The 26,054-nt window shown below is 45.6% G+C and overlaps 2 protein-coding genes across 4 annotated transcripts; one reads left to right on the top strand and one right to left on the bottom strand.

The window, feature by feature from the left end:
- Nucleotides 1–445: 445 nt before the first annotated feature.
- LOC128272880 (Y+L amino acid transporter 2) lies at nt 446–2,626 on the bottom strand. Its single transcript, XM_053010763.1, has 5 exons — nt 2,148–2,626; nt 1,644–1,994; nt 1,355–1,523; nt 992–1,192; nt 446–835 (listed from the first exon to the last, which is right to left on the bottom strand). The coding sequence occupies exons 1-5, from the start codon at nt 2,624–2,626 to the stop codon at nt 446–448; spliced, it is 1,590 nt and encodes a 529-aa protein (XP_052866723.1).
- A 16,728-nt stretch (nt 2,627–19,354) lies between these two features.
- LOC128275598 (catenin alpha) lies at nt 19,355–26,043 on the top strand. 3 transcript variants are annotated; one of them, XM_053014158.1, is made up of 10 exons: nt 19,355–19,710; nt 19,853–20,751; nt 20,823–21,659; nt 22,408–22,480; nt 22,616–22,683; nt 22,777–22,958; nt 23,034–23,280; nt 23,384–23,500; nt 23,810–23,815; nt 24,293–26,043. In XM_053014158.1, the coding sequence occupies exons 1-10, from the start codon at nt 19,557–19,559 to the stop codon at nt 24,455–24,457; spliced, it is 2,748 nt and encodes a 915-aa protein (XP_052870118.1). In that variant the 5' UTR covers nt 19,355–19,556; the 3' UTR covers nt 24,458–26,043. The 3 variants fall into 3 exon arrangements, with proteins under 3 accessions (XP_052870118.1, XP_052870116.1, XP_052870117.1); XM_053014156.1 differs by lacking the exon at nt 23,810–23,815 and having other exon boundaries at nt 23,034–23,274; XM_053014157.1 differs by lacking the exon at nt 23,810–23,815.
- The last annotated feature ends 11 nt before the right edge of the window (nt 26,044–26,054 follow it).

Genomic DNA, 26,054 nt, shown 5'->3' with positions numbered 1-26,054 from the left:
GGATTGTCTCTAAAGATATATAATTTGTAGGGTATGGTAACGAGTAATTTGAAATGAGATTCTTGGATTTAGTGTAAACATTTATAAAAACTGGAAACATATGGCAAAGTAAACGATAAATTAAAAATTTGTACAAAAACGAACATTTAAACAAGAATCGCGTTAAAACCGCGCATTCAATCGCGAAAAAGAGCGGACCATTTGCAGGGATTCCTTAGACTCCGAATTGCTTATCGAATCGATGGTTCCACCTAGTGATTTTCAATGACCTTTACAAAATAACGAGAAGCAATGTTGGTAAAACTGGGTAAAAATTGTCAAACGTCTGCGATGTAAGTAACCTCCGCCATAGCCTTAAAAGTCAAACAACCTTCGCTGGGAGCTCTCAAACTCCAACGACCCGGCAAATGTGGGCCCAAAGTTTAGTCACCGATCAGCCCATAGTTCACTCGTCAGCATCTTCCTTGGCCGTCAGCAACATTTTCTGGAAAAATTGCGTTGTCCTCGCCAGCGCATCTCTGAACGCTTTCGGCTTGTTTTGCCACGCGACGCCGACATAGTACACGGGTATGCCGGCCACGGTTAGCGCGACGCCCATACCGACCTCGTACGGCGCCACATAGCACGGAACGATCAGCAAAAAGGCACAAATAATGACGAACAACGTCGGTACCCAGAGCGGAACCCGGATCGGCCGATGGATATCGGGGCGCGTGTAGCGGAAATACAGAACCGCGCTGACGGACAGCATGATGAAGAACGTTTCCACGATGCTGCTGTAGGTGATAAGGACGTACACATCGCTGATGAACAAATACAGCAGCGACAGTACACACTGCAACGAGACAACGAGATAAAGAGAGAACAGAAGAGAGAAGGTGAGCAAACCGTTCGAGAACCGAGAACCAGGACACACTCATCGGGATCGCTGGCCCTGGCGGGCGGAACGGAGGTCCGCCGGAGGTTGGAAGAAGTTTATGGGCATGCTCACCAGAAACACGAGCGACGGCATCGGCGTAAGGCGGTTGACATTGATATGAGACAGTATCTCGGGCATGTGGCCATTGCGGGCACCGACAAAGCACATGCGGGACGAGGTCATAATGTGCACCGAAAGCCCTCCGAAAGCGGCGATGGCCACCAGGATGGGCATCACGAACGCACCGTAGCCCATGGCACGCTGGGCGAACGTCTACAGAACCGGGCACAGAACAGGAAGTGCAATGGAGACAAAGAAAGAAAGAAAAAGTAAAAAACAGATCAAAATCGCGCCTGGTGGCGCCATCTATTCGTCAACCCGGTGGTGGGATGACGGTGCGGCCGTGAAAGCCATCAAGAAACGCAGGACACTTACCACGGCAATGGCGTCCGAGGCTAGAATGGCTTGGGGGCTCAGAACGGCCACGTACGCCATGTTGGCCAGCGCGTAGATAGCCGTCACCAGCGGCAGGGAAATGTAAATCGCTCGCGGCAAGTTTACGAACGGATCGCGTAGTTCCTCGGTCATGAAGTTGAGGTAGTTCCTAAACACTCACAGCGTTTTCGAGTGTAGCAGAACGAGAATCAAGAACATCAGTACAGGAGCATACTGGTGGCTCCGACGCAGTGCAGGTGGGTCACACCGAATCCGCCCGAAAACTCACCAGCCGGCATAGGAAAAGATGCCCGAATAGAACGCAACGGACAACTTGCCCGGATCGGTTTCCGTGCCTTCGAACGCGTTCTCGAAATTGTCCATACCGCCCTCGGCCAGCACCATCCAGGCGACCCCGACCAGTACCACCAACACCAAGGCACCGATCTTGGTAAACATGAACACGTTCTGCATCTTGGTCGTCACCCGCACGTCGTAGGCGTTGATGTACGTCAGGGCGCAGATAGTGACCGCGGCGAACAACTGCAGTCCGAGCGTCGGAACCGAGCAGCCGGCGGCAAACAGTGGCTGGAAGACGTAGCTGGCAAACGTTAAGGCCATGATAGCGTTGGTACTAGGACTGCAGTCGGAACGGAACGGAACACCACCAGCGAAACAGCGGGTAACCAAATAACCGATCGATCGATCGATTAATATGAGACATAAAGAAAAAGAGAGAGAGAAAGGAGGAATAAGCAACCGGAACTGCCGGAACGCGCCGTGGGTCACTTACACGAATATCACCGTCGCATCCCAGAGATAAAGAAACGCCGGCAGTGGACCGTACGCCTCGTAGATGTAGGCGTAATCGCCGCCGGACTTGGGAATGGCGGTACCGAGCTCGGCATAGCACAGGGCGCCAATCATCGAGAGGACACCGCACAGAACCCAGATCACGAGCGACGTTCCGACGGAACCGACCTCCTGCAGGACACCCTTGGGCGAAATAAAGATGCCGGACCCAAGGATAATGCCCAATATGATGGCGACGCCCTCGAGCAAACCGAGCGATTTTTTCATGTGCACCTTTCCACCGGCACTGTCCGCTTCTAGGATATCACCGGTCGTCGCCGCCGCCGCCGACGCCGTCGCTGGCATCGACGACGGTCCATCGGTAATGGATCCGAACTCGGTCGCCACCGAACCGCTCCCGGGCGATACCAGAGTGTCCTCGGTCGCCGAATTCACTACGCCGCGTTGCTTCAGCTGCATCGTGTGCGAATCTTACAGCACGGGGAACGCGAAACGATTGTGCGGATTCTTTGGAACGAAAAAAATAAAAACGGTTTTGGTTTAAAATAAAAGTGAACACGATCGGTTGACGGTTTGTAGCAATCGCTCCGCTAAGCAGCTATTCTAACGGAGCTCAAAAGTTCTCCAAAAACGTCACCTCACAGTTTAATCGTATCGCGGCACGCTCTGGCCGCAATTCTGTAGCAAAATGTGTAACACGACTGAACAGCTTAATAGGCAACATTTGACTACTTCAAGTAGGTGACCAAAAAATGAACCAGTCGATCAAGATCACTGTGCTGACTGACTGACCTCAAACCTGGTGTCGGTGAACCATGAACAACTCTCGGGGCTTGTCACTTTTTATGTCACTACTTCAAATTGGTGTCCTTGTACGTCGTGTACTGCCTTATCAAGCGAGATAACTTGCAATGGGGAGGATTTCAATCAAATAACCAAGAACGAACACGCCGCGAAGATGAACGGAAGTAAGAGCAGCAACAGAACCGAGTTCCTTCTCCGTTCGCGAAGCGCTTGGACTGACACGGATTCTCGGTAGCGGCGCGCACAGGGGGTGGTGTTAATCAGTGACGATGACGATGACTTGGGCCCTATCACGCCGCGATGCTTCTCAGCTAATTGACGATCAAAAGTGCTGTGACGATCGGGTGACGACAGACAAACAAACCGTGTCTTGGACAACAGACCACCGACGACACCTTGGGCGGCTTGGCCCTCTGTCGGCGCCATCTTAACCGGAGGAGGAGAAACGGAGGAAAAAAGCCCACCCATAATACACACTGCACACAACTGACAACTGCGATGGACCTTAGACGGGGGGCTTCGAAGCTAACGAGCGAAACAGAACCGGGAGCTGACTGTCGGATGTTAATTGCAGCCGCGGACACCACAATCGCACACAACACACAGTTTCTATTTGCTACATAATTTGGCAAGTGCGCTGATAATTTGATTATCGCCAGTGGGCTAACGAACGGGGCAAAGGTTCTGGGCACCACCAATTGAAGTAGGTTTAATCTGGTACAAATGTGAAGCCGTCGTAATGGACCGAGAGTACGGTTATATTCGCACATCATATTTGATACTTTCGAACCAAACACCTCGAAATACGTACGATGACCGAAAAACTGAGTCCGAACCGAAAGAGCACGAAAATCGAACATCAAACTGTTGCTGCGACGGTTACCGGCTCCAAACTGGTCAAGCCAATTATGAGCCGGGCACGACACACAACCACTGGCAACGAACGTAACAGCAGTGCTAGAAACGTGCGGGTCCGAACGACCGTGAAAAGATGCCAATTGGGTGGGTAGGATGACAATTAATCTGTAGCTTTGAGACTCGAAGTTCCAAAGACGGTCCCAGTTCAAAGATCAGGGCTCAATAAAACGGGTTGCCTGCTTCTCATGCTCGATAGTTCCTATCGCGAAAGGGCATGCGTAGGCTGAAGTCATTTAATTGGAAGTTATCAACGAATCTACTCTAAAGCTATCCACAATTAAAGATAATGTAACAATTTCTGTCGTTTTTTGGTTTTGTCAACGGACTGGTCTAAAGTAAACATTAAACTCTGTAACTAATCTAAATCTAAAACAACTAATATAATAAACTGTTGCGAATGTTCCCCACGCATAAATGCTTACCACCCATCAGAGCTGTGTGAGTGTGAGACAGCGATCTCGCGTTTAGGCGGCTCTTTCAGTGTGGTGTTCGATGAACAATATGTTTGTCCGATGTTCCGCAGCTTTGAATGCCGAAGCCGACGAAGTAGACGACCTTCACAGCCAGCCGAACGAAGCTGACTTGCTAACACACCCTCCACGCTATTTTGTTGATCCGTGGCTACCACCTTCCATAATGCTGCTGGACCTTTCTCTCTGACACCATCATGCTGTGTCCCGGCGAGCCCACCGAGCATGATTACCATCAGTGCCCGTCGGTCGGTCGTTCGGTATGAATTGCAAACGAGCGGTAAAATCGAGTGTCACATTTTGCATAAATTCATTGTGAAACGTGGCGACCGGTGCACGCAAAACAAACACGCACCAAATATCCACCTACACCGAGAGCGGGCGAGAATGATGAACGCGGGCATCTAACGCTCGCCCGGGAGGTTTGTACTAATTTTGCATCTGATTGACAAATCGACGAAAGTCCTTGGCAGCCGACACCACACACACCCGCAACTCGGCGAACGCTTTCTCTCGTTGCGAGCGAGCGAAGACTGGTGCGAACAACGATGGTGATGGTGCCAGTTATTTATTGCCGACTTAATTGCTAAAGTCATTATCATTGATTTTATTTGCATGCATTTATAATGCATCTGTAAGTGAGATTTATCGAAACGCATCAACGTTCCAATGCTGCCAGCCGAGGCGAGCTAGCTAACGTTCCGACTGTGGTCGGTCAACGCGGTACACTGGAGTGTCCTGTGGGCTCTCACTCATTATTTACCGCAGCGTTCGTGGGTATTCGCCGACGAGGACGAGCATCCGGGAGGTCCGAACACCGACGACGTGACCTATTGACGCAACTAGCTTCTCGATGTTGGTGCACATGTTTAACATGAGGACACGCTTACCCAACGACGAGAGAAAGAGACGCGCATACATTTAAATCACCAATCGCTACAGATCGGTCCGATTTTCGGCACATTCGATTCCCGGTGATGTATGGAACTATTTTTCATCACCTTATGGCCCCACTGCACGGTGCACTGCAACGACCAGGCGCAACACTCGGACCGAACGGAGCGATAGATCAAAGATTTAATTATTTGCATCGACAAATGCAGGGATTTGTCGATTGAGCCTGACTGAAAAATAAATTACTTTCATTTTAAAAAAATCCCTGATATGGTGGTGATAGAATGGCGAACGGGGCCAATGTGGAAAATGGTGCAGGCTCAGTTGACACCGATATCACGGTTGAAGATCGTTAATGTACGAGGTAATAATTTTCAAAAAATGTACAATTAATTCCGCGTAAAATTTGAAATACCTTTGATATTTTGTCCAAAGAGATTACAGTTGATAGGATTGTATATCAACATGGAAAGGCTGTCAGCAGAAGCGATCAACCTTAACCAAAGGTTTAGTAAGTCTTGACTAAATCATTTCACCAAAACTCTAGTTTTCTTTCTAGTTTTTATAGTTTAATGCCTCCCTAACATTGTAATAATGAAATGTGTTACGAGCCATAGTGTCCGCCACGAAATTTTATACTGTGTTCCATAAGAATTTACCTGTTTATAGACTTCAGCCACGGTTTACAGGATGTAGAAATATCTGCAAAGAAGCAAAATAAAATAAATTGTACAATTGTTAAAAACAAACATTATAAATACATCTCGATTTCTTTACTATTAATTTAAAAACTTTACAGAAATTAAAAACAACAAAATTGAAGAGGATACTCACAGAACTATTGACATTTTAAAATTGTAAAATAATGTAAGACCAATAAAGGGGCGACCAATATAATATAATGTCACACCAAAGCCCGCCAACTCAGTAAAGTATTGGTTGAAGACATAAAGCAAGTCGAAGATACATTAATATTAGAATGGAAAAGGAAAGGAGCCAACAGCTGAAGCCATGATGAAACAAATCATTCCGCACGCAAACCAAAACTAGTTTGAGCCACAGTTTACTGCTTTGGTCCGCGTTTATCCCCTTTTTTCGAGCTGGTCTCCAACGAAAGAATAGGGCACCATGGTCGGGTTGAAAACTCTACAAGCCATCACCACCCGCGCCGCCTTCCGCGGGAGACGAACCTGTCATAACAGTTTGCTTAATTCACTGCATCATCAGAGACGCTTTCCTCCTGCCCAGACACCATCGATAGATGGAGATAATTAAACTGTGCCGTAGGGAAGGGCAGCCGGGATGGGTCCGGGATCGGGAGCGCCAACGGGATATGCCCTTCTTCACGTTGCCTCGGTATGGTATGTAAACGAATGCGTGAAACAGCAGTTCGAATTTACGTCAATCCGTGAGCGACAGTGAAGCTGCGCAGGAAGCGGAATAATACGCAACGCCAGCGTCCTGGAGCGAAGCACGGATATAGCCTGGACCGGCGGCACATCGTCCCAAATCGTCCTGTCACACGCAGATACTGGGCTTCACCGTGCCGAGTCCCTGCCGACCAATCCGAAACCAGCGAACCGTCACCATAGTTATGAAGAAGTCATCGCTGCGACCTCATCCCTCGGCTCATCGGAGGCTCTTCCGCCGGGTCACCACCTGCAGCAGCAGCTGGTGTGACGAACTCAGCCCAACGTCACTTTTATGCGGTTGACACCAGCCAGCAGCAGCAGCAAGTTATGCTACGTGAGACCTTCGCCGCCGTTCGTTACCGATGGACCTTCCATTGTTTCACCGCATGGCCCGCCAGATTTGTGTCACGGCTTCGGCACCGGGCTTAAGATCGACGTGGGGAGAACGTGGGGACTGTGTGTAGAGTTGAGAGCAGCATTTCAGTTAACTGACCGTCCACCAAACTCGCCGCTGTCCGTCAAGCCGAAAGGTCGCACCGACACAGTTCATTCCACGGTTCCACGGCGATTTCGGTTCCACTTCCGACAGGCAGGACCGCCTCCGTTGATGTGGATGATGCTATTTCTGTCACTCGAACTCGTTCGCGCGGAAATGATTAATTACGACCTGTGCACGCACGCACGCCCGCGAGCTCGTTGGACGCACGCGGCTAAAGGGGTTTAACAACGTGCAGCCGAATAGCGGTAGTCGGTTGGTTGCGACAAAATAACGGTTCAGAATAATTTTGAATCTAAATATTTTTTTCCACAGTACAGTAAATGAAAGTACTGTGGACTATCCTACGAAGACGGCTTCTAATGTGACCGGAGGTCCCATGATTCACTAACAAATTTCTAATGACATACACCGGATTCTCTAGATTTTTCCTTTAGATATCAACAGCAACAAGTTTCAGTTGCCGAGCCGTCGGTGCGGCGTCTCCGATTGGTCGGTGGATAATTTCACATTTCACTGCCCTTTTTGTTTCGTGCGCCAACACTGTTCTTACCGTCAACCGGCTCCCATGCTGCCATTCCAGCGTGATTCTAATCTAAATCCAAGAGTAGCTAGTGACTTTCTTTGGTCGGTAAACGACTAGGCTGTTCAAGAAGTTCGTAGCGTCGATAACAGAGCGCGCTGCTACGAGCCTAATCTTTTTTTGTTGTATTGGTACACTCTTCATATGAGTGTATGTGAAGTTTCGTTTCAATCGGTCGCCTAATTATTTTTTTACAAGCCTTTTAGTATCGACGTGTCACAGTATCGTGCAGGGATTGAATTTTTATTTTTGGAAGGTTTAAAAACAAAGAAAATTTATGAACGAATGTTGAAAGTGTATAAGAACTCTTTGCCTTCAATTAGTACATTAAAAGGGAGGTTTCTGAATTTAAACTGGGTCGTATGCGCCGGTGTCACCACGTCCACGTCCGAGACGCTCAAAAACAGACACAACACCTGAAATCGTAGACAAAATACACGATATCGTATTGGAAAATCGTCGAATGACTGCAAGAGATTAAGTAGAAGTTTCTCACTTCAGGGATGGAATTTATAAATTGGAGTCACGTTGAAAAAAGGGAGAGCATACTGAATAATAAAGTGTGTTTGTGTTTTTCTGAATAATAAAAATGTGTTTTCTTATCGAGGCTACGAACTTATTGAACAACCTAGTGTTGTAGTATGTTGCGGTCGAAATTGAGTGCTGTTGTCGTCGTGGTCGAAAATTGTATAATACATATTGTAATATGAATTATACATGTAACGATAATCAAAATTCACACACATAATAAACTCAATTCATGGTCGCCAGGCTAACTCGCATAATCGATCGGATTATAATCGGATAAAAGAAAAAAAGGTCCAACAGGTTTTAAATCCTGTTCTAGACCATTGCAGCCCTGTTATTCATCCCTCTCGATCCCAGAACTCATTGCTCTATTGCCTTTTTGTAGTGTACCTCCATCAAACAAATCGCTCATGTAAGGAACATTCAACCATTGGATTTACGAAACCCAATTCCGCTTGACGGTAGCGTAAAAGCGCTACGCGTGCTGTGCGTGCTTATGCGTGTAATAAAACATTCACCGGAAAAATTTGTTCCCGAAATCAACGGGGGGCCTACGAATGTTCTGTCCTCCCACGCGGCCGTGAGCCTCCGAGAAGGTCCTTCTTGGAATCAATTTCTTGTGGAACGAATTACGGTGCACGTGCCCTTGCCGCTCTTTATTTGAGGAAACTTTGGCACACTGCTGGCAAACATTTCGGCAATATTTCAATCATTTCACTTGTTTCCCTGGCATGGCATTCAACACCGCACCCTGTCCGTCGATGTGGGAGTTCCACGTTAGGCGGAATAAACCAAGACAAAACGCGCTGGGAAAACGTTGGTGGCCAAAATAATCACTTAGCCAAATGCTGCCATTTCAGGGCAATCGAAGCGGAGCTGTAAATGAGAACCGGTGCGATTTCGGAAGAGCTTTTCCAAGGAAACACGTGGAAGGGTCAACGGTACTCAATCCGGGAATATACTACCATCGGAAAGTACTATCCTTTCCGTGTTGAATAAAATCTCTGGAAAGATTGTTGTATCAACGAAGGACAAACGGGGAACCTTATTTACAGGACCAACACCACGGTAGCAAACATTCCCGAATGTCAATAGCACACCAAACGCCAACGGAAGGAAGGCGATATGTGGCGCCCGATAGCGTGTCGATGTGACGAGCGGTGGCCTCTCGCATTGCTTTACGGTTCACCTTAACCTCTCTCGATGGCGAACACTTTGTGTGCTTGCTACGTTTGCATGAAGGGCATCATCCGTGGAGCAGGCCGCTTCCCTCCGCGACCGTCGCCGCCCGTCCTTTCGATGCTCGATCGTAATAAAAGTAATGGCCAGCTCAAAGGGCTACGAACGATGACCGTGGTGCTGGCTCACCACCGACGGCATGCGCGTTTGCATACACCTTCGAGCTGAGCTGACCTCGACCTGCTGCTGCTGCTGCCGCTGCTGCTTCCACTGGTGCGCGCACGGTATCACCCCCTCATCAGGCTCACTACGGCCCACCCCGGCTCCCGTTGCAGTATTGCCCCGCAGTAACGTTGCCGCCGTTACTAGACACTACACTAACCCTTCCAACCCCTCAACGCGGGACGGTTGAGGGAGGAAGGAAACCTTAGCACCGTAACCCTGAACTATATAGCCGTTGAAAATGCCATCACCCGGCACAGAACACGTCAATCTGATTCGGATTCGTTGGCGCGTGGCTTTTCACCTAGGGTGGGGTGGCCAGAGCACGCTCGCCAGTACAGTACCAACAATATGCAGTAGTCCCACCAGTGCCAAGCCCAAATCGACGAGAGGCAAAAAAGAATGAGCGCGTCAATGTGGACGCAAGTCTCCTATAATGGCGTCCTGTGTCCAATGGAAACGAAGACAGACGGGCGGCCGATGCACGGAAAAACGTGGAAAAATAGCCTGTAATTTGTGAAGGAAACACCAAACTTAGAACGTAACTGAGAACCGAGCAGCTCTATGAAGTTCTTTTTGTGAGGCCTCATCTCGATAGCTTCAAGCTGGATCATCGACGACTACCTCTCTGGACAATCCAGCTAAAAACTATGCAGTAGTACTCACATAGTGTACATTAAATAACTTTGTTAAAATTAGATAGTAGAGATCACAGTAGATAGAACCAAAATTCTGAACGAAAACAGAATAAAAAGTGTATTAGATGACACTGCCTATACAAAACATTTAGGTAGAGTAGTCAAAATTAAGAGAATCAAGCCTTAAGAATTGAGTTAGCGAAAGATTAGTACTTGGCATTAATGCGTGCTTGGAGTGACTTCCTTCTCAGTTCTTATCGAGCTGCGTGCGTGCATTAACTTCCGTCGAACGATACAAAACATGTGCGACTAGTGGCTTGTGTTTGGCACATCCATCAACATTTGTTATGAGATCAACATTGAACGCAATTAGGGGGGGAGGGTAAGTAATGCGATCCCTTTTTGCTCGCAGCTAAGCCAGTGCGAGGGCCAACATAACGATCCGTCATGAAGACCCTACATTTGTGGAACCGAAGTGCCGAAACAATTCCGTTCCGTTGTACATGGTTCCATGTCGGTTTCATTCGGTTTGGAGAGAATGTTAGAACCATGTTTATCTACGATGATAGATATGACAAGGTTCTTAGAAATCAGGAGCGCCATTGGGGGAATATGGAGGATTATTTGCATGTGCAGTACATATCGTATCTATTAGTCTGAGCAAGATTTCCGGAACGAGGATTTCTTTATCATCTGTGGGCACGATATAGCAGCAACGAGAGGGCGATTGAGGAAATAAATAACTCATACGGCCATTCATTGTGCCATTTGATGAATATTTCAACGTTTCCCTTCCGGGCAACAGCTGAAATAATACCAACAAACGATAGATAAGTTGTGAAAGTTTTTGAGCATCGAACGCTTGATCAATGTGGGCCAATACTTAGGCCAAATAACACACAAACGCATAGTAAACATGAACTTGCAACAAACAAAAAACATCATGCATTCAATGTTGATGTTGAATTTATATAATCTGTATCGTCTTTTTGTACGACCGGACAATGATAGAATTTATTGGCAAAAGATATTTAAAAAATACCTTTATTCTGGTTAAAATTTTTGAATAAAAATAAGTTGTGATGGCTAATTTTATCACAGTTTTTATCATAGTTATCACAAAATTTTGCCTAATTTTGCCAACAATATTAAGATTATAAGATCAAATGATGTAGCGTAGCCTCTTGAATATTCTACAAAAGTTCTTCAAACTAGAAATACAATACTATCACAGTTATCAAGCTCCTTACTAAAAATATTCTATAATCCCAGGCAAAACGAGACAAGCTAGGTCAAGGCTGTATACGAATGAAAGGTTAAATCCACAACATGTAAAAATTTCATTGATAATCAAAGTAGATCAAATCGTAGCTCAAGATCAAAGTAGATCAGTGTTGTAGACAAATCAATGCTTTTTAATGATTTTGAACCCTGTTTCGCAGCAGACCCCAGCGTGAATGGTGTCAGCGTCAGTGGCCTTTGACCGACTACACGTTGTACATATCCACAACATACAGTTGTGGTCCTCTCGCAACGCTGCAGGCGCACGAAGGTGATCGCTCTCAGAAACCGATCGTTCACCTACTGATGACATGCGGAGACTGTTGTTAGCGTCAACATATGGAGAAGCTTTGTAGCTCTTTTCCTGATTCCAAAGGCGACTCTGGGCAACGAACCCCGAGATGGCAACCCCGTGGAGGAGATCATTTTTTCTTTCCTGTGACATTTCGTGACGTGACAGTGTAGTGGTCACGGCGTGTGGTCATTGCACCGTCGATGTGGATAGCCATGAGATAGGTGCCTCTACCTCCCGATATGCACAGGCAACTCTGTACATGACCGCGATTCTACAACTCAACGACTACGATCTTTCCGTGACTTCCGCCTACGAATTCAACATAAGCCCCACGCGCCAAGACGACAGCGGTGTAGTAAGGTAATAAAAATCGTAAAAGGGCCAATCCAATTCAAGAACGGCGAGCAAAGTCGAAAACGAATTCAGGTCGTATATGAACACGAACCAGTCATCTTAATTATTGTAAAAAGTTCAAACAAGTACCATGAGTTAATGGTTGTATTTAGACCCTAGGCATAAGGTATATTTGAAATTATAAATTTTATAGACCGTTACCATTTCCAGGGACACGGCATCATGGATCGCTGCGTAGCACGTAGTCATCTTAATATGGACGGGCTACGGGTTCACAGATCAGGTGAATGTCACAAGTAAATCAGACCACCCACAGAAACGCCCGCCCGTTCTACCATCATTACCGATTGCAAATTAACATTAATGCTTACCACTTGGCCACGGCATGTCGAATCAATCAAAAGCTATGTTAACGACAGAACGAGCCGGACTGCCTCCTGGCGAGGGCCAAAAATGGAACGACCAACGACGCGAGCGAATTGCAAAATCTGCCATTTTTTTACGACCGATTCGCGACGTAAACGAGAAAAATGATGTCCGGTGAGCAGTAAAATAAACGAGCATTTGGGATTCGAAACGTAGCAAGACAACATTCCGTGGCAGCCGCACGATTTTTAATAGTCACAGTGGCGTGAAAACATCGGTTAACCCGTCGGGGGTCTTTTAAGAAAGCTCCGGCATAGATAAATGATTACTGCACAGAGCGGCTAAAAGAATCGACACCCATGAAAAGCACAATCCCGCACAATAAATTGGATAAACCTTAGATTGCGCCCGCGAAGGTAGGCTAAAATGTCAGTTATTTTAGTCGAAAAAAATGTGTAATATGTATGTAAAACAAATGTAAAACATAGTTAACACAAGAAAATAAATCACTACCAATCAGGCGTTGTATGCAAACTTATTGTTTCAATAAATATGAGTTGGACAAAGTTAACCCAACCAAATATGAGTTTCGGTGTGTTCTACATTTGGGGCGTCGATGGCACACGCCACCGACACAGACTACTGCCAAAAACGAATCGCAAGACAAGGAGTGGATGGATTAAAAAAACATTGACCTAGTCTCCGTCTCAATGGCAAGTGCCTCTGACATTTCCCCACATACACCTTGAGCACCGCCAGGGCTCGGCATCGACAGCGAAGCATCCTATCCTTTCCGACAGGCTGGCGGCATCAGCATAGTAACGGCGGCTGCATTATTTAATGTTGGTCGATAGGGCTGGCTCCATTTAACAACCCGTGGAAGCGGTAGTCTGATGGTCAGCAGGTCATTGCTAAATTATGTCGCCTCTCTGCAGTAAGTGTCCGTAAGCACGCACGACTATTCGTAAAAACACAACGTACAGTGGATGAAAAGAAAAATGGCAATTGAAAGGGGAACGTCATTTTCGGTGTCTGTTCCACGGCGTAGTCCTTGGTACTGCAGTTGGGGTAAAGAGGTATACAAAAAAGAATGTTGGCAGAAGGCAAGGCACGCGACGACAAGGTCATCGATGGCCAATAGGCTAACAAATTTGACACAGTCACTATCTCTAAAAGACCATGCTCGGCTGTACCTAGAGGAACCTCGAAAAGGCAACAAGGCAAATTGGACTACTCTTGAGAATGCTTTATGGGATCTCTGAGTAAAATGAATGCACCCAAAAATGCACACGATGAAGTAGCATTGAAGTCAAATTCTTATCGATAGCTTAATTACTATTTCAAATTAGATGTTTATTTATTTATTTATTTAATATAAAAAATCGACAATGGGCAACAAAGCTTAGTTAAAAAAAAACTTAGCTAACTTAAACAAAACCCTAGCTAACATAACACTGCGACTGGCGAAGACGAGGACAAAAAAACCGGTAACCAGACATTAAAAGGACGTGAGATCAAGGAAATTACGAAGTAAAAAGAAATACACAATCTCTGCTCAAGAACTACATCCATAGAACTACAACTTACAAATACAAAATGTATCTAATATTGATGTGAGTGACTTTCAATGAGTTACTACATTATTCATCAACTAACACAAAACACATTTGAAATCAGCAAATAACATTTGAAAAAAACGTTGCTGATACGGTTTACATTAGTTGCAATTTCACAGAACCACAAAATACTCAGCTGAGCTGCCTTCGTGTAAATGGGTGCAAATACGGGTGAAAATGCAACATAAACATAGATAAAACTCTTGGCAATACTGCATATCAACGAATATTGAGCTACTGGAACAGTGTGTCGCAATCGAAATGAAAACCAGATACGGAAAGTTATTGATCAAAAACTTAAGATACCGAACCAACCGAACACCAACGTGAGATCGATTGTACGCGATGTCGGAAGCACCTTCTCCAATCGATTTCGATAAATTGATTGACGACCAGACCAGGGCATTTCCCAAACACAAACCTAGGCTATTGCGCTGCAAACCATTTCAAATTAAGTGAAAGCACGATATGCGAAACATACGGCGAGACGTATCGTTAGGTAGAGCCAGGTAAGCCCTCCATTTAGTGGACAGCGCTGTTCCATTATTTGCCACCCTAACCTCCAACTGTCACCACTATCGGGAAACTATCGAGAACGATAGATAGGGCGATTATTTATCGCTCGCCGCGGACCATAATTTAGAAACGAAATCAATCCCCTGTTTTCCTCGAGGGGGAATTCTTCGAAGGAGAAAGTCAACACCGTGCTCCGTATCGGCTCCAAAATGCACTTCATTCAATTGACCTGCCTCCTGCTTACTGCTTGGGTTTCCTTGAATGTACTTATAATCGGCCACCAGCGGCCTGGTACGGAAGCACCAGCACCGGAAAAATGAGGCCAACCAAGCTACATTGGCAGCCAACAACGGTGTGGGTGTTTGCTGCAACAAATGCAGCTGCACTTTGTCCCGGTCGTGCGGTCGAAGGAGAAACTACCGGCCAAGTTAGTGGGCCAGCGAAACGGACAAACAGAAGCAGGATAATTCTGCTACTGGCAAACTACCAATAATTGTGTTCCGTGTGAGGGTTGTTGGCCCCCTCGTTAGTAGCCCTATCGACCATCTGTATAAGCAAATAAAGGTTGCCTAATCTATGGACATAAGAGTCCACAACGGCTTAAGAAAAACAGTCTTCCAGCTGCCTTACATTGGATTGTTTGAACATAAGATTCTACGAGTTCTCGTAATTCTGAAACGCCTCAAAACCATTGTTGAACAAAGCGTTGGGGTCGTTGATGTTAACGCCGAACGCAATGCAGTCCGGTGGGGTGCATATCATGTCTCATGTCTACTGCTACCGTGGTCCCCACTACTCCTCCTCACTCAGCACTGATCTCGATTTTAGGTCAAATTTCGAAACGAAACAATCTACAAACTGCGATCTCGGCTAGTCCGGCGCAATGAGGTGGTGCCGGATCGTAACCCATGCAACAACTCAGTGTCGTACATTCTGACACTATGGTCGGCGGTACCGGTGATCTCGCGAGACGGTTGCACCGAAAAATTGCACATTCTACGCTGGTGCATTCCGGAAAGGTAAAGCCTTTTCATGCATCGACCGGCTAGAGGTTCGACCACGAGCTAACGTGCGATAGTTTAGGTTCAGGTAGCCGATGTTGCAACGCTGATTGATTGAACGGCATGAAGCCTACAACCCAATACGGTGTGTGTCCGGCGGGATCAAAATAGCTTCTGACGCAGGGCGGGTCCCCGCTCGTGCCGCTGTCACTGCCAGTGGAGTCGATAAAGTAACGTCAAGTTTTCTATTCGATGCATAATTTACCTTCATGACCCCGATTGGTCAATAACCCAATAATATCACATATGGAGAAGAAGGACGCCAAATAACGAACACCACTGAATCAATGAAATGAAAATGGTTGAAAGATTTAGTTTCCATACTGTTGAACAGATATTGCGTCAAGTTTCAAGAGTCTCCAAATGCATTTGATTCATCCGAAACATCCACAGAAAAACTTTGAAACAAAATAAAATGTAACATTACCATAAAATGAAAAGGCAGTGACACAACAGCTAGGATTATGCTTCACCTAGCATGGTGCTTTATGTAAGAGTCCAACGGTCTGAATTTTCTCACATCAAATGGAGGATACATCCTTGGCCCATAGAGTACACGAGTATTCGTTAATGGGGCCTGTATACTGCTGTTGTCATAACCGGAAGAGTGTACGTATCGTACACTGGTCGCATCTACTGGGCACAGTGCCACTTGATAGCACTTGTGCCATGACGTATTCAGGTTTTGACCTATTTTATTCCCATTCTCACTACAGTTTCCTTTTGCCCCGCCTGTAGTTGGCGAGGTTTCGGGACAGCCTTCGAGGTTTCGACTATCACGAACTGGGAGTATTAAAACGGATTATACTGTATTTTTTACCATAAAAAATCCTGTTTTCAATAGTTAAACCTTTGTATACATATCGCCTACATTGCGATTTTGAAATGGCGTCATATGGGCAACATATTGAATGAGAATATTATGTATTACTTTGTTGATCTTCGAAGTTGACTGGGTCGTATTTATTACCGTGTTCTTGAAGCTTAACGAAATGGTGAAACACCGAAAGGCTACTACTACTATTGCGTTCTTAGTTCTCACATCGATCCGATGATCGTACAAGAGCAACAGGCGATTTTTACCGTCGAGGGCATACTTGGACAAACGCAATTATTTTCTGATGGTTTTGTAGTAGGCACTGTCCATGTCATAAAATCATTTGTTCTTGTTCAAATCAAAGAACATTTTTAATTTTTCCCGCGGGTAGTGTGAAAATATGTTGATTGTTAAAAAGTTCAAAAAGTTTCCATGTTCTTTTATTGCAAAAGATGTACAAAATCTAGCAAAAAATGCTGTATCATCATTGTCATTGTTAAAACAATTTTTAACTCCAATCGTTATTAACGACACAATCAATCATTTTTTAAAAGACAAATATCTGTTGGTCGCGGAAGACAGAGAGAACACACATTGAAATGTTTCATCTACTAGTTTCCTTCCGGTTTATAGCGAAACATGCCAACCCATTGTAAAGGAGCTTCGTTTCACGCGCAACCGTCGGCGCATGACCACTAGGGCACGAAATTAACATGCTGCACTTTTTCCTGCTGTCGGTGCGAGACGAGCACACGATGACCGGCGCCGTCAGTACCATTAGAGCGTAAACGCGTTTGCGGTCGTTCGCACAAGCGATGGGAAGGTTAGTGATGGGTCAATAACGATAATCGATGCTTGATGTTGATGCTGCGAGCATTTCTAAGACTATGCGAGGTAATGCGTCTAGGCCTGGGTTGTATTGGTTTTCGACCCAATCCTCCGGTTCTTATTAGGTGATGTAGCATCGATTTATCTTTAAACACAACATTTGTCCTCGACCCGTTTCCTCGCGACCTTTCACAGCACAACGACGTCACTGTGCAAACATGCCACTTGTGCCACTTTCTTACGCTCTGTCACAGAAAAAACAATCGTCCACATAAATTTGGCCAATCAAATAGTTAATCTTAGAAAGGAAGGACCTCGCGAAGGCTGTACTTACCTAGTGCTGAACGCGGAGTTTCTTGTTTGCCGAGCACGTTGGCATTGAATTCGTTTAATTTGCGGCGCACATCACACAGCTACTCCCTCGAGAAGCGATATTCCAAGTTTTCCGCACAGAAAATCGCTGTTGCATGAACGTTGAATGGGTTTTCGAGTAAAAAAACCAGTTCGAACTGCACCAGACCGGCGAAAAGGCCGCGCCTGCCAGGCAAAAACCACTTCCCACAGATCTTGGCCTGTGAAGATTCTTCGCTTAAATTTTTCCCGTGCGCCTTGAAGCGGCAAGCGTGAAATAAAGAGATTCTTTTTCCCTCTCACTGAACGATGCACTCGGCTACGCAACAATACGAACTGCACAATCGTGGCTAGTGATGAGCAGGTTTTTTTTCTGTTTTCCCTGCACTCCTGATCCTTCTTTCTTTATTATTAGTAGCGAGATTTTGCTACTTACAACGAGCACGTTTGTGGTAATTAATCAGTCGGTTGCAAATGCTTGGCCAATCTATTGCAAAAAGATCGCGTTTAAACTGTAGTAAATGTTCTATACTTGAGGGGATGAGTTTAACTTTTACTGTAAACTTTTTTTTTGCATTTTGCGTTTGTGAAAAGGATGTTTGGACCGGTGCTGACTTGCTGTTCCCTCGTGCACAGCAAAGGCCATCCTTCATAAAGGAGAAACACACCACACTAAGCACCACTACTACTACTGGATTGATTAAATACAATGTGTGCTATTATCGGCATACTTTTCACACACAAAAATCATTCCCGGAACGATAAACTATGAATTAATGGCGGAAAAGGATATGCGTTTTCGCATGGTGGACCGTTTTTCTGCGCCCTAGAGACCTTTTCAGTGTGTGTGTGCCGAGAATTACGGTTTGACAGCAGAGTCAAGAAATTGTAATGACAGCTGACAGCCCTACTATAGGAGAACGTTTCCAAAGGACGCACAAAAACACAAACTCACTAAGCGCGTAAATTCGTGTGTAACGAAACTGGGAATAGAATAGTTACAAACTAAAACATTTTTTTGTGTGTAACATTTCTTACCCAATAAAAATATATGGTTTAGTTTGCCTTCGTCGCCTACTATAAGACGTTTGAAACCGACGTTTACTAACGTCTTATTCGAAACGATATTCGATCGCTCTCTCTCTCTTCAGTAACCATTGTTCCTTCCTTTCACTCCTCTACCGACAAGCGTGTGAAAACAAATTTCTGAAATGGGAGTTAGTTGAACAGCACGAACACGAAACGTCACACCCTTTAGCTGCGGAGTCGCGAAGCGCAGGAAGAAAAGTGAATGTTTAACGGTGCTAAATCGTACCAAACTGGTTCAGAATCCAAGCCATCGGTAAACTGATATCCGTGATTTAACAAGTTTCTCGATTAAGGTACAATTTTGTTAAAGAAAGGTCCACAAAAGCCTCCTTTCCACAGAGGTGTGTAAATGCGCGTGTGTGTGTGTGGAAGCTGAACTGGAACGAAACATCCGCTTGAAAACGACAAGCATAAATGGGTGCGCGTGTGTGCGTCAGTGAATGTCACCATAGCACAGCATAAACGCACACATTGAAAGCCTCACCACTGGAGGGTGACTAATTTCATGTGAATTTGCCGTTTTGTCAGAGAAGAATACGAGTTGGTCTACGAGAGGAGGGGACAAACAAAAGACTGCGATTGCAGGCGTAAGAATCGGGTGTGAAATTTTGTTGGGTGATTTTATTCGCAAAAGTGAGAGTTTCTCGTGAAAGAAACAAACGGAGCCAACGATGGAAACGCTCTCAAACTTTGGGCAAGTGGCCCTGAAATGGGACCCGAAAAATTTAGAAATTCGTACAATGTCCGTGGAGAAAACGCTGGAACCACTGGTGCTGCAAGTGACAACGCTCGTCAGTACGAAGGGTCCGAGCAAAAAGAAAAAAGGTATGGGGGTTGCTACGACCGTCGCTACGATTTGGGTTAATGCATAACGAATTTCTCCAGTCCAATCGATTCGCTCGCTCTCACAGGGCCACCCTGTGGAGAATAGTTTGATTTACAAATCATCTCTGCCTTCTATTTGCAGGCAAATCGAAACGCGCCAGTGCCCTGGTGGCCGCAGTCGAGAAGGCAACCGATATCTTCATCGAGCGGGGCGAGCAAATCGCTTACGAAAATCCGGACATCACGCAGGAGATGCTGTCGGCCGTGGAGGAGGTACGCAAAACAGGGTCCGCGATGAGTATTGCGGCCCGCGAATTTTCCGAGGATCCGTGCAGCTCGTTAAAGCGCGGAAACATGGTTCGAGCCGCCCGCAACTTGCTGTCGGCCGTCACCCGACTGCTCATTCTGGCCGACATGGTAGATGTCCACTTGCTGCTGAAATCGTTGCACGTGGTCGAGGACGATCTGGACAAGCTGCGTAACGCATCTTCGCAAGACGAGCTGATGAACAACATGCGCCAGTTTGGACGGAATGCGAACGAGCTGATCAAGCAGGCGGCGAAGCGACAGCAAGAATTGAAGGACCCGCAGCTGCGGGACGATTTGGCTGCGGCACGTGCCGTGCTGAAGAAACATTCGACTATGCTGCTGACCGCGTCAAAGGTTTACGTACGCCACCCAGAGCTCGATCTGGCGAAGGCCAATCGAGACCACATCCTGAAGCAGGTGTGCGAGGCCGTGCACACCATCAGCGATGTGGCGCAGGGAAAATCGTCTCAACCGCAGGATGTTTACGTCGGAGCCGGGGAGCTAGCGGCTGCGCTGGATGATTTCGATGAGGGCATCGTTATGGACCCCCGAGCGTACAACGAAGTGCGTTCTCGGCCGTCGCTTGAAGAACGATTAGAAAGTATCATCAGCGCGGCGGCACTGATGGCCGATGCTGATTGTACGCGGGACGAGCGTCGCGAGCGAATAGTTGGCGAATGCAATGCGGTCCGACAAGCGTTGCAAGACCTTCTTTCGGAGTATATGTCGAACGTAAGTAGTCGTCAGGCAATGGTATGGCCGAACATCAAACTCACTAACTCGCGGTCAAAAATCGTTTGCAGATGGGCACAAAGGATCGTACCATGGAGTTGGAGCGCGCGATCAAGCACATGTACCGCAAGACGAAGGATTTACGGCGCCAGCTGCGAAAAGCGGTGGTCGACCATGTTTCCGATTCGTTCCTCGAAACGAATATGCCGCTTCTGGACCTCATCGAAGCGGCTCGCAGTGGCAACGAGAAGGTAGTTCGCGAGCGCGCCGATATCTTCACCAAGCACGCGGAGAAGCTCGTGGAGGTGGCCAATCTGGTGTGCAGCATGTCGAACAACGAGGACGGTGTCAAAATGGTGCGCTACGCAGCCGATCAGATCGAAACGCTCTGCCCGCAGGTAATTAATGCGGCCCTGATTCTGGCGGCACGTCCCAACTCCAAGGTGGCGCAGGAAAACATGGAAGCGTACCGGTTGGCGTGGGAAAACCAGGTGCGCATTCTGACGGAAGCGGTCGATGATATTACAACCATCGACGATTTTCTTGCCGTCTCCGAGAACCACATCCTGGAGGATGTGAATAAATGTGTGTTGGCGTTGCAAGAGGGTGATGCCCTTGACCTGCGCAACACGGCCGGAGCAATTCAGGGCCGATCGGCTCGCGTTTGCAACGTTGTCGAAGCAGAGATGGACAACTATGAGCCGTGTGTGTACACGGATCGCGTGCTGGAGGCCGTCAAGGTGCTGCGCGAGCAGGTGATGGCTAAGTTTGCCCAGCGCGTTGATGTGGCCGTCGATGCGCTGTCTTCCAATTCTCCCAAGGACGTGGATGAGAACGATTTTATCGATGCATCACGTCTGGTCTACGACGGGGTGCGGGAAATTCGCCGTGCCGTTCTAATGAACAGGGTAAGTGATGAAAAATGTGAAACTCGTAATTGCAAATTAAACATTACAACATTTGTCTTATCTATTGAGAAGCGAAAAGAGGGAAAAAATTGAAAATTTGTCCAACGCTGAAGTAAGCTATTGGTCAGGGAATGTCTGCAAAAGTTTGCTTCGCTGTCCTTAAAAGCTGTTTGCTATAGATTTTTCTCTTGAAAAGGAAAAAAAATCGTCAATTTTACTCATGTGTTGTCCCTTTCCTTTTGCCTCGAAAAAGGACGAAGAAGATTTGGATCCAGAAGACATTGAGGATGAACAGTACACACTAGAAACGAGAAGCAAATGTAAGCTAAAATTAGGTTTCAATAACGCAAAAGGGAATGCATTGCTGTCTTTCGTGTTCTTTTTCTGTCGACTCCTTAAGGTTTTGTGTGTCGTTCTTGTTTAATTACGTCCATGAATGCTAGCAGTAAAGTATTATTAGTTTCTTTATTTCATGACAAACATATACTCTCGTCGTATAGTGTTTTCCATTCATTATGTTTAAACTCATGTGTGTTTTTCTTTTATTTTTATTCATGTTTTCCTGTTACATGTACTGTGCCCGTTTCGTTCATCTCGCTGTGCTGCATGTAATCAAAACGTTGCTCGCTATCATCAACTTTGCCGCTCAACCAAACTCATCATTGTCCGTGCCATTTTCTATGCGTGTGTTTGTGTTTGTGTGCATATTAACGTCGGTACATCGTTTGCATGCACGAAAAATAAGCAGAGCTCCGATGAATTGGATACCGATACGGAGTTCGAACCAGTCGAGGATATGACCGTCGAGACGCGAAGTAGATGTAAGAATGTTTCCGGTGATGTGCATGCATGTTATTGCTTAGTGTATTTCTTTCGCTATATTTGGGTGCTGGAGTGCTCATCAAAATGCACCTCGTAACGTTATCCTTTTCTTCCACTCACTATCCTTCTCCCAGCGAGCGCTCACACTGGAGATCAAACCATTGACGAATATCCTGAGATTAGTGGCATCACAACCGCTAGAGTAAGTAGCTGAGGGCAGTTTCTGTCGTTTTCGTAACCATCCAATCAAGTGGCAGTGACTGAAAATCGTGTGTTTGCAAATATTTCTTTTCAGGAAGCGATGCGCAAGATGAACGAAGAGGACAAGCAGAAAATTATGCAGCAGGTCGAACTGTTCCGTCGGGAGAAGCTTACCTTTGACTCGGAAGTCGCGAAGTGGGATGACACGGGCAATGACATCATCTATCTCGCCAAGCACATGTGCATGATAATGATGGAGATGACCGACTTCACGCGGTAGGTGTTTAGAGGCGGTCCAATGTTGGGATTGTAGGAGGGGATTTTTATTTCTATTCACTTATCTCCTTACAGTGGCCGTGGACCGCTAAAGACCACGATGGATGTTATTAACGCGGCCAAGAAAATCTCCGAGGCAGGTACCAAGCTCGATAAGTTGACACGCGAAATCGCCGATCAGTGCCCGGAAAGCTCGACCAAGAAAGATCTTCTCGCGTACCTACAGCGTATTGCTCTTTACTGCCATCAGATTCAGATCACCTCGAAGGTGAAGGCTGATGTGCAGAACATTAGTGGTGAACTGATCGTGTCAGGGGTAATGGTGAAATTATGTTCCGATTTTTCTTTAGTTGAACGATCTAATCTACCCTTGACCTCTCTTTTTCTTTGTTGCGCGAATGTGCCCCCGTATTCTATACTTGCAGTTGGACAGTGCGACTTCATTGATACAGGCGGCCAAGAATCTGATGAACGCGGTCGTCTACACGGTGAAATACTCTTACGTTGCTTCCACAAAGTACACCCGCCAGGGCACGGTTTCGGTAAGTGTTTATCTTCGGTTCGTTACCAACGCTCATCGACGGAGAAGGTATCATACGTTTACTAATTCTCAAATAACCATTCCGCCACAACCTGCCAGTCGAAGAAAGCAATCCTTTTTATCGCCCTTTTGCGTATACCAATAAATAACTGCCTTTCTCTTTCCGTCCTTTTGTTTCAAAATATCTACTTTCTTCTCGTACGATCGAAATCAATGCTTTTCTCTCGAAACCTCATTACCATTTAACATCAAATGTCCATTGGGGCACCTTCTACCTGAAACGTGTGTGTGTGTATGAAAACGTCCCTAGAATTACGTAAGTTGATGATTCTATTTCTTCATAGTGGATCCTGAATCATTTTGTTGGTCTGATTTGTTAGTTACAGTTACATTTTTGTCATGTTCTGTCATCAATCGGCATCAACCTTCTTAATCAACATCACAACATTCTGCTCGGTTCTTTTCGATAAAAATTAACGATTTATTGTTGTGTTCACTTAAAAACCGTATGTTTCCGTTGCTGTACAAATGCTTATAATAACACGGCTGCAGCGTTGGTGTTACAACTGCAGCAGTGTATTGAAATACGTCATTTTATCATTTTCTCTTATTCGTCACCCATTACCATTCTTCGAAAAATAAATTATCAATTTTCATATTCAAATTCATATGCATTTGTTAGTGGTCGGTTCGATCAGTTCAATTTTGTATTTACTCTCACTCAATCTGGTACACCATTGGTGTGGACGATTCATGCGTTTTATGGTTTCTTTCTTCACGTTTACCCTTCCAGTCACCGATCGTCGTGTGGAAGATGAAGGCCCCGGAAAAGAAGCCTTTGGTCCGACCAGAGAAGCCGGAAGAAGTACGGGCTAAGGTTCGACGTGCGTCTCAGAAGAAAACACAAAACCCCGTTCATGCGCTCTCTGAGTTCCAAAGCCCCACTGATGCGGTTTAAGTATATAACGCCGATGCGTTAAATATAAGCTAAATTATTTTCCCATTTCAAGCACACTCAACTACGGAAAAGACAAAACACCTCAGCCGCACAGGTTGTCTAACCTCGATAGCAGGTTTACCACCGGTGCACCATTGCAGAGATAGAGTAGGTTTTTATTATTAATATACTGTTAATAAGGAAAAAGAATTCAAAAGCCAATGTCACGGTGTTTGTTCGACGTTTGTGATTAAACTATCAGGTGGTGACCGAGCTTTAGGTAAGGGAGAGGACAGGACCTACACGAATTGAATTAATGTTAATCAAAATTCTGCAACGAATTGTGGTGCGAACCTACACAACCACCCACGCACACACTGTAATCCCCCACTACAAGGCCTCTATTTGGCAAATCGTCATTTTATCAATTTTTCATATTAAGTATTTTTTATTTATTGTTTTCGCGTTATTATTCATCCATTGAAACAATCTGAAGTTGTGATTCGCGTATGATGGTGAGGACACATTAAAAAGTCAAACGAAAGGAATACGGATGAAATAAGGAGCGAATGAAAGTCTCACTTTTAAAATTTACTTTTAAGTGAAGTATGTTTTATCAGTATTTTACACACACCACATGATTATTACAATTTGCACACAGGCGAGCGGCACACAGAAAAATGATTGCGCAGCGCAAAAGAAGGGCCAAAAAGGGCAACATGCGATGTGAGATGTAACACGGAAAATGTATTTGAAATGGAGCCATGCGATGGTGGGGTCTATGAGGTAAAATAGCATCGCAGTTTGAAATGTGTTTTGGAAAAGAATGGTTCGCAGCTCACGCGTCGTCACAGAGTATCTAGCTAAGAATGTAAGCTTTTCCCCGTTTTCTGCTGCGAATCGAGTTGAGTTGACTGGCGCATAAAGTAGGAAATCTCAACGCTCAAAAGTGATGAACAAATGAACTAATAGTCTCCCGTTTACAGTCATAGCATTGCCGCGTTTTACAGTAACAGAGTACCGTTCGGAAGCGTTGTAATCGGTCATGGGTTGAAGAAAGGTTTGTTAAAAACTACATTATCTAACATGGACGTACAGGAAGTTTGTTAGGGTTTACAAAGCCAGGATTACTAGGACGACGCTTACGAATACACTCCTCACCACCACCTGCATTCTCCCAGATGCAATTCATACTCCACATTCGTTAGAAAAGTGTACGTATAGCCAATTCAAAAATCGTGACCTATAGTTTCCCGCATACATTTATATTACTACGGACATATGCTATATATATATATACAAAATACTGTATAACCATAATCCTTTAATAGGGCGAAAAGGTGCATTTTATCGGATGTTCATGGATGTCTTCACTTTTTTTGCGATGGTTTTCGCATTGGAGAAGACTTTGAAAAGAAACACGGAGGTTTAGCTCCATTCCTCTCTCTTTTAAACAAAATACAATCCATTTGGGATCCCATCGAAAAGGGACGCCTATGCGTCATGCGGGTTGAAGGCAGAAAATGAGCAAGCGAAATCTTCATGACAGAAGGAAATGGCGTCGATAGTTGATAAAACCGCTACCTACTAAAGGAACTAAAGGAAAATAGAAGCAAGT

The sequence above is a fragment of the Anopheles cruzii genome, chromosome 3 (assembly GCF_943734635.1).
Source record: "Anopheles cruzii chromosome 3, idAnoCruzAS_RS32_06, whole genome shotgun sequence".
Taxonomy (NCBI): domain Eukaryota; kingdom Metazoa; phylum Arthropoda; class Insecta; order Diptera; family Culicidae; genus Anopheles; species Anopheles cruzii.
Note: the sequence above shows the minus strand (reverse complement) of the source record. Positions and strands in the feature narration are given on the sequence as shown.

Coding starts and splice junctions, on each gene's coding strand:
- LOC128272880 (XM_053010763.1), bottom strand. CDS start 2,626: ATGCAGCTGAAGCAACGCGGCGTAGTGAATTCGGCGACCGAGGACACT. Junction 1,995..2,147: donor GATGCGACGGTGATATTCGT/GTAAGTGACCCA, acceptor TTCCGACTGCAG/TCCTAGTACCAACGCTATCA. Junction 836..991: donor TGCCGTCGCTCGTGTTTCTG/GTGAGCATGCCC, acceptor GTCTCGTTGCAG/TGTGTACTGTCGCTGCTGTA.
- LOC128275598 (XM_053014158.1), top strand. CDS start 19,557: ATGGAAACGCTCTCAAACTTTGGGCAAGTGGCCCTGAAATGGGACCCG. Junction 19,711..19,852: donor TCCGAGCAAAAAGAAAAAAG/GTATGGGGGTTG, acceptor TTCTATTTGCAG/GCAAATCGAAACGCGCCAGT. Junction 21,660..22,407: donor GTGCCGTTCTAATGAACAGG/GTAAGTGATGAA, acceptor AAAAATAAGCAG/AGCTCCGATGAATTGGATAC.